Genomic DNA, 19,820 nt, shown 5'->3' on the forward strand with positions numbered 1-19,820 from the left:
TTTTTGACATAACCCAAATCTTATGGCAACCAACAGCTTTAAGAACTTTGAAGGAAAAGTAAGAGTGGTCCCTATTCCACAAAATGTTTTCCATCCTTTCCTCTTGATTACCTTCATCACTGCAGCCTGGACCCATGCACGGCTGAAAATCTTGGGTATCTGGACATGGCACGCTGAGGTCCAGTTGAGCTTTAAGCATTCTCTGCCTCATCCTCTTGCCCTTTTCACAGGTAGAAGAGCTGCAGGCTGACCACGGGGACCAGTTTGAATATATGCAGGTCTCAGGGGTGTCATCTAAAAATAAGAAAAGGCAGTAAACATTAAAGCAGATTATTTTCCGTTTGATTCTCTTTACTTGGCTAGTGATTACTTTAGATGCTAATATATTATTTCCTTCTGTATTTTAAACTGCTCCATTTTAACCCAAAAGAAAAAAAGAAAGTCAAATTTGATTTTAAAATTATCATTTTATTTGTTGAACCCCAAAAAGGTTATCTTTTATTACTTTTACTGTTAATGTTATCTGCCAGGTATACATTTGATGCCTTTTCTGTAAGAGGAAAGGCTAATAGCATATACCAGAAAAGATGGCAAACTAAATCACTTTTTGACACTGAGAGGGTCTTCTGCTTCTGTCAGATTTTTACTTTATCTAGAAATAATAGTGGAGAATGGAACAATATATAAATTACTACAACACAAACTAATTTGAAAAGTACCTTCTTCTTTTTCTTCTGGTGCTAGATCTGCGACGATATCATCTATGTTATCAGGTACAATATTGCATTGCTCCCCCTGCAAAGAAGTGATTGTGGAGATTAGATACAGCAAACTCATACGTGTGTGCAGACAGAGGGGCTAAGACAGTACTCTGTGAGGCACTACTGGATCAGCAGTAACAACAGGATACACTGAATAACTCCTTACATAATGCTTTTTTTCTCTTCTAATTCTTGTGTATTAAAAACAAACAACAAAAACCTGTAACTAAGCAGATGCACTAATTACCACAAATAGGATAAACAGCATATTTAGACAGTTTTAAATTTAGGAAAGTTTTAGGTATTTTCTGCCACTATCTTTGTTGAAGGTAGGCTAGGGAGCGTAGATTTGGTGAGAAGAGGAAGAATAAATTTTTGTCTGAGAGAGTGTGGTTTTGTTTCCTTGAGGATTTTATATGTCTATGTATATACAATATCTTTAAATATATTTTATATAAATATATAATATATATAAAAATATAATATATACATAAATTTATATATATATACCTTATATATATAAATATACATGTATGTTATACCTTGCGTGCAATTCTCTCAATGACAACTCTGGCTACCAGCTTAATAGAGCCTCCTTCTGGATCATAAAAAGGACTTTGAGGGTGATCTAAGCTTGTAAGTGGTCTGATCTTCTCTTGAGGAACTGTAGGTTTGTTAGGTGACTGCAATCAAAAAGAAAAAAAAGCAACACATAAATATGATTTAAAAAGAAACTAGTAGAGTAGCATAAAGGCAAATATGGCATTACCTTTGATTAAATAGCTTTCATTCTTCACTGCTTTAAGGTAAACTTATGTAAATAAGCTTAGGTAAAATACATTACAAATAGTTCATATACCTCATAGGTAACTCCACTGTCTGTGCCAGCATCCCAGGGTATTAAATCCTGAACAACTTTCTGAACCCAGCCACAGTCCTTGGTACAGAGGTCTTCGGCCGACAGGCCCACGTTCCAGTCCGGGCTGGGCCCAAGCATGGTGAGGAAGGACATCAGGTGCCGGTGGCGATCAACAGAAAACTCAGCAGAGGGAGCAGCTCTCCTGCAAATTGGACGTGTGAAGGCTATTATCAATTGAATTCAAGTTAGCGGTTAGAGGGCAATGAAACCAGTGCTTCAAACTGAGCTAGTGAACGCTGGCATGACACTGTGTGTCTGGTATGCGGAGATGGAGAAGCAGGCAAGGGAGAGGACAAATACAGCGCTCTGTATTTTCGGTCTCCATGTGCCATCTGAGAAACAGCCTTGGCATTATTTAGGGAGGTGTACAGCTTAGTGGGTGAGACAGATCTAACAGCAAAGACCTGCAGCAGCGTGCTTATGCCTCAAGTAGAGAATAATAATAATAATAAAACCTCTTAGGACACAAAAATTTGAAGGAAAAAAGAAAAAAAAAAAAAGCAGGAGTCATGCTGAGGTTCTGGTCGCTGGGATGCTTTTGGAACAGCCCCCCTCCCCCCCCGAAGTGCAAATAGATAATACAAATCCCAGTGCCCAAAGATCTTGGAAGTGTGCGTCTGTGAAAAAAAGCACTCATTAGCAGAGTTTTAATGCTCATGTAAGTGAGAGATTAATGGCTGCTGCCAGTCCTAGAGAGGTCAGCCAAGGCTTCTGCAGGTTTCTGCCAGTGCATGTGAAAGCACCTCTGTTCATCCAGCCTTTGTCAAGCATTCTCTTGGGAAGGAATCGCGCTGAATCACGCAGTGCGCTGAGATGCTGAGGAGCAACTATCTCAGTCCTATGCAAACAGAAATTAAAATCAGGCCTGAACTGAAGGTTTCTGTTTAACAGCTGAAAAGCTGGAACTCTTTGTGGCACTTTTCCCACGAACAACAACACATGCTGAGTTATTTAACATATGACTTTGGCAGTCCTATTCCACCAAAAATTAGCCTGTCAGTGCAAGTCTTCCTCAGTTACAGGAACTGGATTGATACAGCATCAGATTGTTTTTGGTTTTTGTTTTCTCCAGTTTTACGCTAAAATGCATTGCTTTACGAACATATAGACCACAAATGTTTACTTTTAATGTAAGCTTTTTTTTTTTTTCCCCCATGTTGTTTACCTAGCTTTTGGGGGGCTAGGTACCTGCATGTACATAATGCACATACACTGTTCTTTTCCAGCCATAAGAAGGTTATTCTTCCTATAAATGCTTGCCACACCGTAAAAGTGGCATTTTTTTTTTTTTTTGCTTGTGCATTTATTCTGGCTCATAGTGTTCTCAGTACAATTAAAAACAAACAAACAACAACAAACCAAAACAGTCCAAGGATGGTGTTCTTGAGTACTTATCATGCAGTTTCAAAATGTAAGATGTCTAAGAAGTTAGTGTACCTTCTTTCCCTTCAAGAGGAAAGTTGCATAAAAAGGCAGTTGTTAATGGGTAAAATGTCCTGGCCACCTCTGTTCTGGGGTCTTCAGAAACTCTTCTACTCAGAGTCTTTAATTCAATGTAAGACAATTTATGCAGTAAGAAACAACTTCTAAGAGTTTGATGACACTAATCCTACCTTTCCCAGAAAGAGATGGAAGTGGCTTTTTTGTTTCCCATGACAGAACTCTGATTTCAATGGAACAATTTCTCTAATGTAAAGTAATAAAATAATGAATGAAGGTATCAACTGCTCTCTGTTATATGCATTCTGTTATATTTATTTGTCAAACACATAGCAGTTATTCTTACATTACATATACATACATTATTCTTAAAAAGCCTACCTGACTTTAAATAACTACAGGACTTACTACCTTATGCGTGTTTCTAAGAGCTCCCTAAAGGAATTCTGTATTTAAAACTACACAGCAGAAGTCTAAACTATAGACAGTTAAAAAAAAAAAAAAAAAAAAGTATTTTGTATACCCGATCTTATGGTTAAGAATATGTCTAATAAGTGTGTTGCAGAATAGGGACCCAGATCAGCTCTTTCAGGGGAAGAGTTAGGGCAGCATGGAGCCACCGTCTACTGGGTCTAGCACCTGAGATAATATTGAGTTAGTAAGTACGTGTTTCCTGACATTACGTTTCCTGACATGACGTTTCAAAGTGCTGTGCAGACATGCTCTCAGGAATCCAGGAAAGGCAGACACATTTATACTATTTGAAAGCAGAGGGTTTGAAATCACTTGAAGACTACTTTAGACACATTGTAATGGAAATCTTTCATCACTTGTTATCCCTATGATAGGCATGGTACAATTAAGTTCTTGAGTGTTTTGTTAGGAAAGTAAATATTAATCATGTTATTAAATACACTATTAATTTTGAATTATATTATGTCCACCTGTAGCAATATTTTGAAACTGACACAATTGACTAGGAGATGCTCTGCCTACATGACTTTGCATGTATTGAGTTGTACCACTGATCCTGAGGCTCTCGTAGCTCTCCAGCCTTAGAACACTGCAAAAATCAGCTGCATTCTGCTCCTTCTTTAAGATTTTTATCCATTTTACAGTATTTTATCCCATGACAGACCCATAATGCAGAAATTCAAAATAAATAAAGGATGCATGGAAGCAAGTTTTCTCATTTTCCTTCCTCCACTCTTGTGCAGTTGTACACACACGGCACACACTTTGCAGCACACCATAACATGCTAGCTTAGACATTTCAAAATTTTTGATATGAAGAGTTTAAAAATATGTGCCATCATAAAATACATTTGTTGAGCTTGCTACCTTATTCTGGTAATTACTTTCTGCATGGACACTTGCAAGCAGGATACCTTGAATTTGAACTATTTCCAGTATCTGCATGAATGATGACTTTATGAAGCTGGCAAGAACCCAGACCCTTCCACACATACCTCAACAACACATCTGACTCAGGTGTCCTAAAATTGGCCTGTGGATCTCCCTGAAGGAAACCGCTCTGAAAATGTACACAAGTGCACACTAAACCCCATCTTTTTCACTCCTATATTGTGAACACACCTAATAAAAACAAAATAGGAATGTAGAGCATCTTTATTTCTGCTTTCATTGCAAGTAAATATAGCCAGTTTAAGTCCTTTAAATTTCAAGGCATTTTTAATCTGAGAGGTTGAATGTTTGCTAATGCCCGCAAGAAAAACATAAGGATTATAACTGAATTGATTTTGCTGTAAAAGACAAACGTGGCTCATTTCCTTCCCCTACACACATACGTGCATAAAAATGGAGGTGAATATGAGTTGCAAAGCAAATCCTAAACTCTAGGTAACATCCTTCAGAGCCCCACAGGACTGGGATTGCTGCTTTTTTTTTTGCTTGAAGCAGGCTGTACTTTTCCACTGTGAACCTGATCAGCCTGCTGACAATTCCTGTCACATAACCCAGAGTGAAGCAAAGTACTGGACAGTGTCCTGCATCCTAATTTTTTTCCCATTTTCTTTATTTTATTCTATTTTCTCTTTGTTAGCATTATTTGGATCTCCAGCATTATTTGGATCTCCAGCTATAGGGATGATATAAATGCAGCAAGACAAGAAAATGCTTCTCTCCCTGCCCCCCCCACCCCCCCATTTTCTTTAAAAAGGTTAAAAGAGCATAAACATGACATCGCTTTAGAAGTTTTTTTTTCTCCCTAGGTAAAATATATAGTTGCTGGTGTTATCTGCTGGGAGTGGGGGAGTTAAGAAAGCCTTTGACAATGCTCTAGAAAACACAACTTTCTGCAAGACATATTTTTGAGTGTTGAATCAATTCTGTTGTGTTCTAATGCTTTGCCTGGAAAATGCACTAAAGCATGGCTAAGGAAGGTGATTGTAGAGAGTCAGTGGATAGAAACAGTAAAAATAGTATTTTGCTGAATAAAACCTTAGGTTACTTTTCATTTACTATTTAAGTAGAGCACTCTGATATACTTTATGCTGCAGGGAAAAAAAATCTGTTTGATTCCATGGATTTAAAAACTATACTGAGCACATAGCAGTTTGAAGTAACTTGTAACTCCCCAGGTTTCTTCACAAAGCTGTATTAAGGTATAATCACCCTAAGCCTACTGTTAGGATCTAGATGCTAGATTCATATGAGTACACTGGGATCTGCTCTTGTTTGTGCCGAGGATACAGCAGCAGCCTTTTCTGACAGGCAGACTGAAGCGTACACGCAGGAGACGTCTGTCCCAGTCCGACTGCTGCTGGAGGTGGCAAGCTCAGAGCGCTGCGGGTCACAGCACCACGGTTCTGGTGCCAGCTCCAGGTGGTGCTGGTACTCGGGCACCCGACAGCCCGAGGCTGGAGACCAGTGCAGATGGCTGAGGAATTTGGCCTGGTTCTAATCATTGGCAAACCCTGGACAATTCTAGCCACCCCCCGGATGGGGTGCTAGGAGCAAACCAAGGACTGGGGCTCTGTTATGCATTGTGCAGCATCTCATCGCTCCTGTCAGCTCCCCTCTATCTCCCAGAAGGGCCTTTGCACAGTGAGTTGGGGCAGAACATAAGTGTGACGCCACAGAACACCTTCCAGGAAAAGAAACTGGAGTCGGGCTAAACACCAGTGTCAGCTGCAGCGGTGAGTGGCTTATGGGAGAGGGAAGGCTCAGAAACCTGTTATCTTTCGTAACTGTTTCTCCAAGCAAATACTGTGTGGTGAAGGCTTGCATGTTTAGGCAACACATTCACTTAGGAAGGGAGTAAAGAGGAGCAACAAGTCTTAAAACATCCCATAGGGTTACTTAAAGAACATGCATCTTAAAAGATCTAGGCTCTTAGGAAATCAATTAGCCACCCATTAGTTGCCGCCTCCAGAAGTCCTTTGAAGCACCCACACCACCAGCTTTTGAAACTGACTTCTGACACAGGTTGTAACCTACAAGATGTGTCACATTGTACTTGGATTGAATTCTAAAGTTAATTAAATCCTAGCAAAGTCTGATATTTAATGCAAGCATGTTGTGCTAGCCACAAAGGCATCACATGTGGTACTAATATACACCAATGAAGTAAACCCACTATTTTTTAGCTAAGAAATTAGTTGACTGCATACATCATTAAAAACTGCCTATTTTAAGGAAACGGTAAATGAATTACCTATTATGCCTCAACTTGGTGAATCTTTTTTTTTTTTTAGGGGCTTACACTACATCAGGTATACTTTTTCCAGGATGAATGATCTGTTTATTCAACTTAGAACATTTTGCCGTTGATAAAAATAACACTACGAGTATGGAAACACATTTCACACCCTTGACCTTCCAATTCTGCACCTACTGCCTACCAACTGCACATCCACAGCATCTGTTTTATTGAATGAACCTTAAAGTCACAATATCCTGAAAAGTGCACTGGCTTTGAAGAAAACAAATGAAAATGAAGAATCTGAAATGGAGCAGAAAATACTGCTCTCCCAGAAGTCTGCAACTAACAGAACAAATTAGATGGCTTATTTAGATGATATATTAAGGAAAACATAAAGTCACGCAAAAGACTTAGGACCATTACGTAGACAAAAATAAGTTTCATCAACACAAAAACAGAATTTGGGAGTTGCATAGAAAGAGAGAGAAAATCCTCCTTATGTTCTGCTTAAAGGCACAGCAGGTAAGCAATTAACCTAATGCATTTAACCTTAATCTACACCTGTCCATGTCCCAAAAAAGAACCAGGGAAAAGAAAACTACAATAAAATGAACGCTGAGTCAATGAAATTTGACTGACGGCCACATAAAAAGGTTGAAATGTACTTTAATGCCAAGCCGTTATTGTCTGAGTAGCACATCAGAGGTGGTGACAGTAATAGTCTATTTTGTTTCATAAAGAGTGAAAAAAGTTGTGACAAATTCTTAGCCATTTACTGGGGGGGGGGGGGGGGGGAAGGCCTGCATCATAACCTCTTACTTTGCTGTACATAAGCTATTAAAATTAAAATAGTGCCTATAACCACCTAAAAGACATGGATATGCACTTGTGTACACAACTGAATAAGGGATTACATCATTATCATGACATTAAAGCCATTAATCAGAGCAAATGCTGCTCTGAAATAGCATTATTCTGAATATTTTTAAAAAGCATTATAAAAACGAGGGGCTTTGTACAGCAGGTTCTTTCTGGCCTTTTTTTTTTTTTTTTTTTGTACTGCCAGCTAAACATACCTTGAATGCTACTTTAGGTAATGATACCTTTTTAATTAACATGCCGTCTATTTGCTTTAACACCTTCAGCGTGTTTCTAATTTAACGATATGATTAAGAAATGTGTACAGGCTTTCATTGATAGGAAAAAAAATCTCAGCTCAAGTTAGGATTGCAGTTTCTGACAATGGCCTGTTTCTAACTATGCTTGACACAGGTTGGTCACAAACCAGTTTGGTGTGCTTATCCCACTTGGTGCTGTCAGCTCAGGCAGCATTTTTGTTTCCCTGATCCCTGTGTAGTCCCTGAAGATGTCCAGCATCTCCCCACCTTTATAAATACAATACACATTCCATTTCATCTAACCTGCAAATGCCTTTTGGTGTCTGGACATGTGAATGAGGGTAAATTATATTCCTAAGTATGAAATGAGATAAAGACACTTTTTTTTTTTTTTTAATTTTAAATTTTGCATATAGATACTGTTTGCTAGAAATTTAACTAGTAAATTGTTCCAGTTACTTGGTGCATATGCAGGAAGAAGGGCAGAGGATTAGTAAATAGACATAGAATTGTGTGAAAATAATGCATACAAGACTACTCACAAATTATGAAGGGAAATTATTTTGGCTCAAGGAAAGACAACAGATGGTTGGGAAAAAAAAACACAAAACAGTAACTATCAATGGGAGGAACATGTAAGGAAAACAAAAGAAAAGACAGAATGGGATGAGTAACTTTGTTTTAATTGGATGACCATTAACATCCATGAACAAACTGTGTAAAGTTCTTGCAGTGATTGTTCTTAGTTAAGAAGTCTTTTCTATGGTTTAATATGCAACTTTTTTTCCTGCCTAGTGATATTTGAATTTTAAATAGAAAGTAAATGGTAAGTGATAGAAAATGGAACTGCCATATGTGCTTGCTCTGACAAAAAAAAAAAAGATTGAAACATTATTTTTTTTTCTTTTCCAGCAAACACATATGTTCTGCCTTACTTTTTGAGATTGAATTATGAATTTCTTTATGTGGGTGTCAGACCATCTGCCAAACAATGAAGTTTCCCTAACTCTCAATAATACACATAACAGTTAAGACATTAACTCTTTTTATAGGTATGATGTGATTTTTTGATTAGGTTTTAATCAAAACCTAATCAATGTATATGACTATAACTGCGAAGACTTCGGTAAACACAGTACTTTACATGCAACTTTGTGCTGGAAGAGGTAGAAATTTGCAGAGGACTATGCTAGATTTGTGGTGCTAGTATACAACCCAGCATTAATCTTGTTTTCTGTTTAAAATAAGAGACTATGCTCTTTATTTAAGTGGAGCTCCACAGAACCATTAAAATAGGGTAACCCGGCTATGAGGACAGCATATGGCATTGAGTTTACTCATCCTCATTTAGTTCCTAAAATGTTAATACAGTGGAAATTCATATGGTTAAAAACCTTTGTCTTAATTATCCAAATGTATATCTGTATTTTGAGCTCAACTGAATTCAATTTCAAATTTAGATGAATTATCAAACCTGGTAAAAATTACAATTATTTTATATGGATTTTTAAACTGTGTCCTCTGAGACTTCAAGTTTTTCTTCTGGCTTTAGTGAAACAAGTATTTCTGCTCTAAAAATGTTAGGAAGATTTTATGCACTCTGTTTTCAATATAAGACCATAAAGTTACCACTTAAATCAGTTTGTTAATTGAAAGCTTTCATTTTGAAATCAAGGCCTTTTAAAAGAAGTGTTTTGATTAGCTCTGCTGATGCATAAAGATATCGTGCAACACAAATGACTCCTGCATGCAGCTGTCAGGAGTACACTGACACTTCTGGGAAACTTCCAAAGTACGTCCCCTAAAGCTCAGCATGTTCTGCAAGCCAGGACCACCATACGATTTTGGGGAAAATGATGGTTCTTAAGACAGCACATCACCATTGTGGTGGAGGGATATACCGCAGGAAGGCATGGTATACCACAGAAAGCTTTCGGACCTAAAAAGCAGACATTTACCCTTGCCAAATGCAAAGTTGGAGCACTCAGAATTGGTTTGCAGCTCCAGAGAGGTTTATGTACTTGCCTTCATGTTATCAAAAGGCACAACAACTAACTTTTTCCCCCATATATATACATTTTGTAGATCAGATTGTCCTTTATGCATTACTATTTCTGATTAAACTGGGGGTTAGAATTCTTCTATTTTTGACAATATTAAACTTCACTGGATTCATCCCAGCTATCTAAAAAAATCACAGAAGGAGAAAATAGCTGAGCTAGACGCACCATCGTGTTACCATAGAAACAAGCAACTCTGTCTGGCCTTCTCATTCCTCTCATTTTGTACACAAAATCCCCAAACTTTGAAAATGTTTCTTAGTACTGAAGTGTCATATAGTGGAAGGAAACTTCATTTGCATCTGGACAGACAGATATTCGATTTAACCCCATTTTAGGCTAGGCAGTGCAACGTGACAGTGGAAGATAACAAGAGCAATTGGGATTTGTGGAAAAAAAGTCTAGATCTTTAGAAATAAAAAGTAAAGACACATGTTGTAGTGGCACTATAGAAATAAAAAGTTGCCAGGAAAAAAATCAAAATATACACTTTACAGAACATTTATTTTGGAGGAGAGGGAGAAGCAACAAAAATCTGTGCATCACATGCTATTCCCAGGATGCATGCCATCAAATTGCTTAAAATATTTAATTATTGGGTGCAAATAGTACATCCATGCTAGGGAACAATTACAGCTAAAAAGCACAGAGCTACCAGAATATATACATTTTTTTTTATGGCTTTATCTCTTTTTAGTAGTACTGTATCTAAGTACTACTTACTCAGTGGTAGGTATGATAGCATCCCTAAAAAGCTCTGCAGGAATTTATTGTTACCACCACAGATTATAATTAACTGGATTTTTTTTAAAGTCTAAAACGAGAAATATTGATTATTATAATTGCAAACCCGTTCCCATGTGAGCAGTTCAGCATGAAACTTGAGATTTTTGAAGATAGAGCATTTTCATCATCTCTGCATAACAAATATTTTGCTAGAAAGCATTTTTCCATACAGGATTATGACAAAGAGATCTCAATAAATAAATTGAATACATAAAACTAAAAAAGAATACTTATTTTAATTGACATTTTTTGATTTATTCTGTAGATAATTTATTTTTTGTCTCCAAAATGGCATCTTTATGGCCTTTATTATATTTCCTATTAAAGCTTTTAATTTAAAGAAGCTTGCTTCTAAGGAAATAGGTTGGATTCAGAACAGTTCTATGACTCTAGTTTTAGGATTTTTTTCACTTCGGGATTTTTTTTTTCCCCACTCATAATTAATGGAAGAAAAATGTCACATTGTAGAATGACTAAAGAATAAGTGTTTCATCATCTCCATCAGTCTGTGATATATAAACTGAAGTCTTTTTGCAAGACTAATATTGGCCATAATACAGTGTGCAAATGCTGGTTCATATATGCTGCTTTCTTCCACTTCTTGCTGTTTCACCAAAATGTCTCACTTCTACTATTGTGAATTGTTCTGCATTCCAAAAGGTCTCAAGCTGAAAATGTTTCCCCCACCAGTGTGAGCTCTGCATTCTGAATTTGTTCTCACATTCTTTTTCCAGCTTCCACTGAGTCTTTCCTAAAACTTTTGTTCATCCATTTATGCTTTCTATGGCATCTCAAATAAGGTTAGTTTCAGAAGAAATAATGAGCTGCCACACAGTAACAAGTGACCATGGGAATACTGAGATCTTTACACATTCATTAAACTTGGTCAGATGTAAATGCGTTTTTCAAGTCCTTGATTATCAAGTCATTTTTCCAAAACATGGCAATACAAGCCCTTTGTAGTTAAATAACTATTATAACATTTTAAATGTAAGTAAAACACTGTATTTTCCTCTAGCTTGGCATGGAAATTTCAATCCGAATACTTAATGTACAGTGAAATTAAACCAACAGAAAATAAGGTATTGTAATAAGTATCATGCAAGGTGAACTCTAACTGATACATAACATTTCCCATATTTTACACTCGCTAAAATATGAAACCATTGGTCAAATTCACTCAGACAACAAAGTGACTGAGTGTGCTATTTTCTGTGTTCAGGCAAACCCTGATATAACTTGATACTACTCTGTGCCAGCACTCAATCATAATGGGTGTAACAACAGACTGTGCAACACCCCATAGGAGCACAGATGTGGGTGTTTTACTTGAGGTCTCCCGTCCCGTCCCCTCTCTCCTCTCCTCTCCTCTCCATTTAAATCTCAGGAGTTACCCTGAGATGTTTCAAAAAGACTAAAGGTATGGTTTCATTTCATAAGGAATCTTCTAATTGAATGCACAGGAACTGGAATGGCTGCAAAATTCAAAACTGCATCTTTTCTACTGAAGTTGATTAAAGAAAATTAATACATTATTAATTAATAATTAATCAAGAAAATTAATAAATTATTAGGTACTTTTCAATGAATTTTAGTGTGCATGCTATGAAGAGTTTGGTGTGGTACTTGTGAATAATTCTACCAACCCTTAGTAAGATGTTCCAGAAAGACTAATTCACCGAATTAATTTACAGACATCATTGTCAGCTCTTTAGTCTATAGGGCTCTGGGCATTTCATTATTTTTTATCTAAAGCCTCTCTGTTATCAGAGCTGAAAGGTGCATTGATTTGAATCTTCCCCTCTCAATGCTGATTAATACAGATTTAGTAGAGAACAGCATTTGACACTGACATTGGGATTCTGAGTTAGGCACTGCAAACTGTCTGGCTCCAGAGGAGAACAGGAGGAGAGGATTTCTGGCAGGGTTTGGAGAACAGGCACATTTACGCCAAGACAGGTGGTGGCAGCAAGGCACCGAGGCACGCAGCACATCGCCTGCATGGCAGAGCATCCCCAGGATACAGGCCGTGCACACAGTGCTTTAATTTCATAACGGCACTACTGGATTGGACAGATTTTGGTTATGCGGATTTCCTCAATGCTTAAACAAACCATCTCTGTCTACGCCAGTCACTTACCTTTTGTCCCTGCAGAAAGTGGAGCATTTCCTAAGAGAGGTAAAGCATTTCTGTAGGAAGGCCACGTCCTACAGGTGCAGCTGTAGCACACAGGTGTACACGAGGTGCTTTCATTCTGTGCCAGGGTCGCTGTGCGCTTGCCAGGGGCTGACTGGCCCTAACGGCTGCATGAGGGCGCTTCTGCCACCCTTCTGCTTCAGGCTGCTCAGCGCAGGGCAGCACAGCCCGGCCAGCCGTGCCGCCACCACACGCCTTCTGCACGGCCCGACCTGACCCGACCCAAAATGCCACCTAAGGGACGTGGCTGGCATAAAGCGCTGCACGGTTTCAATCCAAATGTTTGTTATAACTAACTGCTGTGAGCCATGTCAAATTAAAATATGATAAGGGAGAATAAGGACATTGATACTAGTTTAGTTTTACCAAAATCAGAGGTACCAAGCAAGCAGGGAGAAAACAGATTTTTTTTTCTTTTTTTCTACAGTAAGATGCCTGGTCAAGGCCATGCACTGGGCATCCATTTCTTCTTCCTCCAACTGTCTACACATTAAATTCTCCAGAAAATGTTACTCCCGAAGTAGGTAGCACAACAAGGTAATGATTTTAAATACGCCCTATAAATATTTTTTAATATAGAACTTCTCAAGGGCAAAATGCTATCTTTAAGCCATGGAATGGGAATGCTTACATTTTATCTAAATATACAGTTTAGAACGAAATAGATAATTCACATATATGGATAGTCAAATTCATTTCTCATGTTCTCCAGACACATAGGCATAAACATCAGTTTTATAAGTGATTTTAAAAAGATTGTTTCTGAAATATTTTAATAAAATCTTAAAAATATTCCTCAAATAATGTATTTATTTGGTAGGAAAACGCCTATTTGAAATCTTCATACTGCATTTATTATGAATGGAATGCAAATATACTTAATTTACCTATTTCCAGCACAGAGAGATTAAACAAGTAATGGAAAATCAGTTTCAACTAGATCTAAGCAAACTATTTGCACTATCATTTATTTTAAAATGTATTTTTGGGTGAACATAAACATTTTTTCCTAAGTTGAATTCAGTAAAAAAGGAAACCAATGTAAGTGTTTTCTTTTCCAAAATCTACCTAACTCACTCATTCTATTTTAAATACTGTGAAGGTGTGTTTAAAAAAAAAAAAAAAAAAGGCTAAAAACCTGGAAATGGAACAACATATTTTTGTTGGCCAGGAACAGTCTCTCTCCCAAGGCAGCCAGGGAAATGAAAAAGCTATCGTCATTTGCATAACTGCCATAAAATAAAGACAGAGCGATTTCTAATTAATGGGAACATGCCACTGAGCTGTACTTATTCCACACATACCCTTCCCCATCTTACAAAGCTGGTTAACTCGCTCTTTACCAAACACTTTCAACATGAATCTCTTTCTCAGAGACTCTTCTGCCTCCCCTTCCTTTCTTTTGAGGGGCAAATCCTAGTGATTGCTTTCTTTCTCTTCCTAACAAATACTTTATATTCCATGTAAAGTTGAGCAAAAAGAATACGATATGTGATAGTAAGGGGCTCTCACTGTGGAGGTTGCTTTGACTTTTACATTCAGAGACAGGTGTTGCCATTCAGATCTCATCAGGAGGAGCAGAGAATTAAATGTAGACCTCCCATGTACCAGGAGAATCTTCCGTATAACGAGGAATAGTCTTTATTTCAATGGCCATATGGATGTGTGGCTAACAAATAGTATGCTTGAAGATTTCTGTCGGATCAAGCCCTTGCTGATAAAATAGGCAGGGGAACAACTGAATTATGGAAGTTAATTTGGGTTGGTTGCCATCTGTTGCCTATCAGAGGTCCCCTCACCCTTGAGAAAATGTAGTCAGCTCTGGGAACACTGAAAGTTGGTTGTATTTTTATGCGTTTAGTAATGTCACTAATAGCTACTTAGGTACGTAAACACTTCAGAAACCTTCAGTTGAAGATGAAAGCTGAAATTTTGGGAATTAGGTGTTTACAGCAAATGGTTGTTTAAATGCTTTCCAATGTCCTTTTGTAAATTAGCCTCTCTCTGTGAACCATGCAAAACTTGCAGTGTGTGAGAAGTAAAAAGAGAGGCTCAGTGACACATAACATTTACAAGGCTGGAGTCTTTCAGCTCTCTGCCATCTGATGGAACTGATTAGATAATATTGGTAACAGTAATGTTGTCACAAATTGTTATTAAATCTGCTTTCACTGCTGAAGCTGTCTTAAAAGTATGCAACTGTATACACAGCCTTGGGCTTTTATCTTTAGTTTTACACAAGGGTATTTATCAGTGAGACGAGACAACATTAAGGGTGTATGAGTTGTAAAGAGTAGGATATCAGACACAATAAATTGAGATCTTCAACAAGGAAGAGTAAGATGAAGAGAGAGTTATTTCATTACACTTCAGAAGATAGTAAAGAGTTCCATATCTGACTTAAGTGGTTCTCCATTTAACAGTATATAAGTAATCATCCAATGACCTAAACATTGAGGCTACCTTGAGGAACAGTTTTGGGGGCACAAAAACAATAAGTTACAGTGAAAAGAAGAGAAAAGAAGAGGAAAAAAAGAAGGGGGGGGGGGAGGGGAGGGGAGGGGAGCAGAGCGGAGAGGAGGCATTGAATTCCCAAGGACTGTGATGAGGACTCACAAAGTACAACAAATTCACTGCAGGATCAAAACAGTGATGACTGTTTTCCATGTTTCCAAACATTTGCTTTTTTACTCAAATTGTGGCAGAAGAATTCTGGGAGAAAGTAAAAACTGAAAGAATTTTCACATAGAACAAAGGCAGGAATATGTAAAAGAATGTGTCTGCATCATTTTCTCCAGAGAGTGTTACCCATCAGCCCAAACATATATTGGATCAGAGCCCTTTTGCATTTCCCATCACCTTTCTATAGGATACTATTTGATTGATTTCTGGAAGAGTTTGCTTTATTGCCCAGCTTAGTCTTTTTATCTGTCTCGATGCTGAAAAATACACTTGGGTATATCCTGTCTTATTTTCTGATGTTTCTCTGTGCAAGCCAGGAAGAAAAGCCCTAACCTCTTTGTAGTCAGAGGAAAGATACCAAGGATATGTAAAACTCGGAACGGAAGGGGATTGATGGGATAATTTGTAAAGGATGAAGAGCATTCTAACTTACAAATTGTTGGGACTAAATTGTTCTATCCATCTGAATTGTAAAGGAATAGGCCTCCTTTTCTGCCTAGCTTCTCATTCGAATGCTTACTGAAGTGTTTTCAGGTAATCTCCAAATAAATGGGGAAGAGCTGCTTAAATGGAAAAGAAATAGAGTAAGGTCTGCAAACAGTCAGGAGGAAGAAGAAAACCACAGGAGCATGACCACTCACTCAAACATTACAGAGAGCTGAAATGGAAACAGGAGAGACATAAGGAAGGAGGAGATGATATTTTAGACTTCAGATAGTTCCAAATTATAATCAAGAAAAATACTTATCACTTCAATATACATTGGTTATAACTAGCAATGGACGGAGGAGGTAAAAAGTTTGGAAAAAAGTGTTGCTTTCGCATAGAAGAAAAAAATAAGACAGGAGCATGAAAAGTAACATTGATGAATATTTCAGGAAAGCCTAACCTTTTAATATAAGCTAATCTCATATCTTGAATATTTGCATTGAAATATTTTGTTTACAGGTTGATCTATTAAGCCTAAAATAATTAAATAAACTAGAAAAATTAATTTGAAAACACATGATGTTCGTAATAATAATTACAAGCACACTGATGGAGACCTCTCTCTCAACACATTCTTTCTCCTAACGGGGGCTCCAAGGCTGAAAGGGACAGGAAAGAAATGGAAATAGGCAGCTCATTTGTGCAGGGAAGTGAAGTTTTCTTGCCATTTTTTTTAGTCTGCAAGGTATTTGGACAGAAAGCTAAAGCCCTTTTTTCAATCAATAGTTATTTTTCATTTTTTCAAGTCAATAGTGCCTTTTCATGAATCAGGAACAGCCAGAATTAACATATAAAAATACCTGGAAAGACGGAGTATCTAAAGCAGTATTTAATAATTTATATGGTACTGAGCATTTAGTAATGGAATATATAACATACTGGAAAATAATGTCCATCCCATGTCTGATCCATGTTTGTATTAGGAACACTTCCTTGCCTGGAGAGGGATTCCAGGCAAGAATTTTAAGGGCATTAGCTCCTGTGGAGTGTGATGCATACTATCTTTGAAAGTCTTGTGTTCTGTATCACCAAATTCTGCTGCCATGGCCTGCTTATTTTGCAGTTGCCAGATATGCAGATTTGGAGACCAGTTGTAGCATCTGCATTTGCTGTATTTTATCTTTCACTTTGCCAAAGGCCAATGATTTGAAGCTGAGTATGAAAGTAAAATTTGCTTCTGCCTGAAACACAGCTGAGAGAAAGGCAGCAGTGAGCTGTGCTCTTGTTTATACAAGTAAGATAAGAAAATCTACTTCCATTTGACAGCATATTGTATACTGATACCATTACGCTCAAGGAAGAGTGCATTCCCTGCAAGTACTTTAAAGTCAGAATTTCAGACACACAACTTGATAATACAAACACATGCAACAGAAAGCTGGTTTATTGCTTGGTATGGCACTCCTCTCGTGCTCCCAATGTTGCTCTCTCCATCAGGCAGCCTTAACACTAGCTCACAAAGACTACCCAAAATTGTCTCCTGCATGCATCAGTTTAAGAGAGTTTTTTGCATATTGGTGCCCCAGGTAAGAAACTGGACGGAGAGTAATGAAGATTAACGACAGGAAGCGAAACAAATAAAAAAGCGTGACAAAGAGCAAGTACATATAGGAACTGAGGAGGGGAATGATAAGAGACAGTGAAGTACTAAGCTTATGGTGGGATGCAGTTCCCATACCATGCTGTCTTACTGAGGGATGACAGGATGTCCAAATGTGTTAGCCTTAACAGTAATTAACTGAGAGCATTTGAGAAAATTACTCAGTATCATTGTAGCCTTCCCTGCTTAGCGCTGGCAACTTTTCTCAGCACCTGGCGTTCTATCCAAACTCATGTCTGAAACTAAAGACCCCTCCCTGGGGAGGCAGTCTGTATCCCCTCAATCTGCATGCAGAAGTCTATTTCCTTTCTCCTAAGCAGAAGAAAAGCTCCCGGTTATATTTCCCTTCTTACCTCTGGTGTCAAGAACCGAAGGCTTTCAGCAGGACTGTCAGGTTTAGACGCAGACTTACACACTTCTTGGCCTCAGTTTAATTGGAGCTTGAAACGTTACTTAATGAGGTACCACTGGCCCTGAGGAGCTGTAGCCTCATTGACCAGCACTGACAGAGGAGAAGAAAAGCTCTGTAACTCCACGATGCATCCATGAGAGGTGCCTGGCCAAGACCCCCCTCTCACACATTTTTACAGGTGACTGGAGTGGAAGCAGAAGGGCTCACCAGCTGCTCCAGATCTGGGTAAGAATGAGCAGTTGCTACAGGCTCTGTCTCCTTTGCTGTTTTGGAAAGAAGGGAGGGGAGCTGATAGCCCCAGGGGCATACTGAATCAGGAGGAAAACTCAAGTGTGAGCAGGCTGAATTTGCCAACTTTTGGTACTTCAGGCCTCTGTGAATGAGCTCAATAGTATTATGCCTTTTGTAATTGTTGTAAAACACATTCAGAAAGGTTTTTAGGTTTTGCTTATTGTGACACATTGTAGCACCTCTTTGACACCAGTATCACACTATATTATATATTAGATATATAACTCATGATTATGCAAAAGAAGGTTATTCATGACTTTTAGTCAATTGTTGATTAGTAAGATGGCTGTGTTATGCATAATAATAGACCAAATGTTTCTCCTGAGCAGTCATTATCCAATACTTGCACAGCTCTAATCTAAATTCCAAGAAGGATGATCCATAAAGGGAAATTAACACTAGAAGTTAATGGCAGTTGAAAAATTTGTCTTCCTTTGCCACTTAGATGCTATTTTTAAATGGAATAGAAAAGAAGAACATCATGGCAAAATATGAGAAAAAAAAATAAAAAACAAATATCCAATGGTATCTGTAACGTGAAGTAGTATTTGTAAAGGGAATGCTTGTACAACATTTGAAAGCACAAACACCTAGATTTATTCCTTTTGATGTTACTAAAACGTAAGAATTAGCAAATAGAAAATGTAAGAAGTCACTGGAAGAACATCTGGAGGATGTTGCAAAAGCATTTACATCCACGTTTGTGAAAGAATATGCCTAGAAACATGGCAAATAGTACCAAGTCCCTTGGGGTTCATTATCTGCATATCCTTTAAAAAGAAAATACTAAAATTTCAGAAGAATAACGCCATAAATAAGGAATGCTATTACTGTCAATTTGACCAACTGTGTAACACCAGCCAAAAACAGCCTAGCTCACAATTCCTGTGCAGAGCCTACAACTATGTCTCACAGTTAAAACGTATTCAAGTGACTGAAAATCCATCTCATGTGGAGGTAAGTTGCTCCAAAGGTTGGTCACACTGGCCTTTCCCCATACCTTCAGTGAGAATTTCCTTGTCACAAATTACCATAGCTTCCATGCTATGAGAGATATCATAGGTTTTCTTTGCTAGATTAATGAACCATCAGATACCAGAAATCTTTTCACTATGTAAGCTGTGATCACCTCATAACTCCTTTTTTTTTTTTTTTTAATAAACCGAATAGCGTAAGTCCTAAGCTGCTTAAGAGTTTCTAAGCCTCTTATGTTAGGGAATGTTTTTTAAAAACTGCTCTCTTCTGGTAGCTTTTTTCTGACTAACCTCCAAATTTTCACATACTTTCTGAAGTACAGACAACAGAACTAGACACAATATTTGTCTAGCTGCTTCTCTTACGTTTTTTACAGAGGAAACAGGACTACCTAGTCTTTACAGTCTTGCAGCAGAGTAATTGCCC

At 37.9% G+C, this 19,820-nt stretch overlaps 1 protein-coding gene and 1 long non-coding RNA gene across 9 annotated transcripts in view; one reads left to right on the plus strand and one right to left on the minus strand.

Annotated features, from left to right (window-relative positions):
- The window catches only part of LOC308195236, a 303,868-nt gene that overhangs the window by 253,655 nt on the left and 30,393 nt on the right, over positions 1–19,820 (plus strand). The gene's annotated exons all lie outside the window — the stretch shown is intronic.
- Positions 1–19,820, minus strand: part of SPON1 (spondin 1) — a 330,516-nt gene that overhangs the window by 8,126 nt on the left and 302,570 nt on the right. For all 5 annotated transcript variants that reach the window (XM_080592283.1, XM_080592282.1, XM_080592281.1 and 2 more), the window contains 4 exons: positions 1,621–1,822; positions 1,304–1,444; positions 720–795; positions 112–294 (listed from right to left, as the gene is read on the minus strand). In XM_080592283.1, the coding sequence (XP_080448409.1) occupies positions 112–294; positions 720–795; positions 1,304–1,444; positions 1,621–1,822 (602 nt within the window). The remainder of the gene's footprint in view (positions 1–111; positions 295–719; positions 796–1,303; positions 1,445–1,620; positions 1,823–19,820) is intronic.

Source organism: Anser brachyrhynchus (genome assembly GCF_964034855.1).
Source record: "Anser brachyrhynchus genome assembly, chromosome: 5".
Taxonomy (NCBI): domain Eukaryota; kingdom Metazoa; phylum Chordata; class Aves; order Anseriformes; family Anatidae; genus Anser; species Anser brachyrhynchus.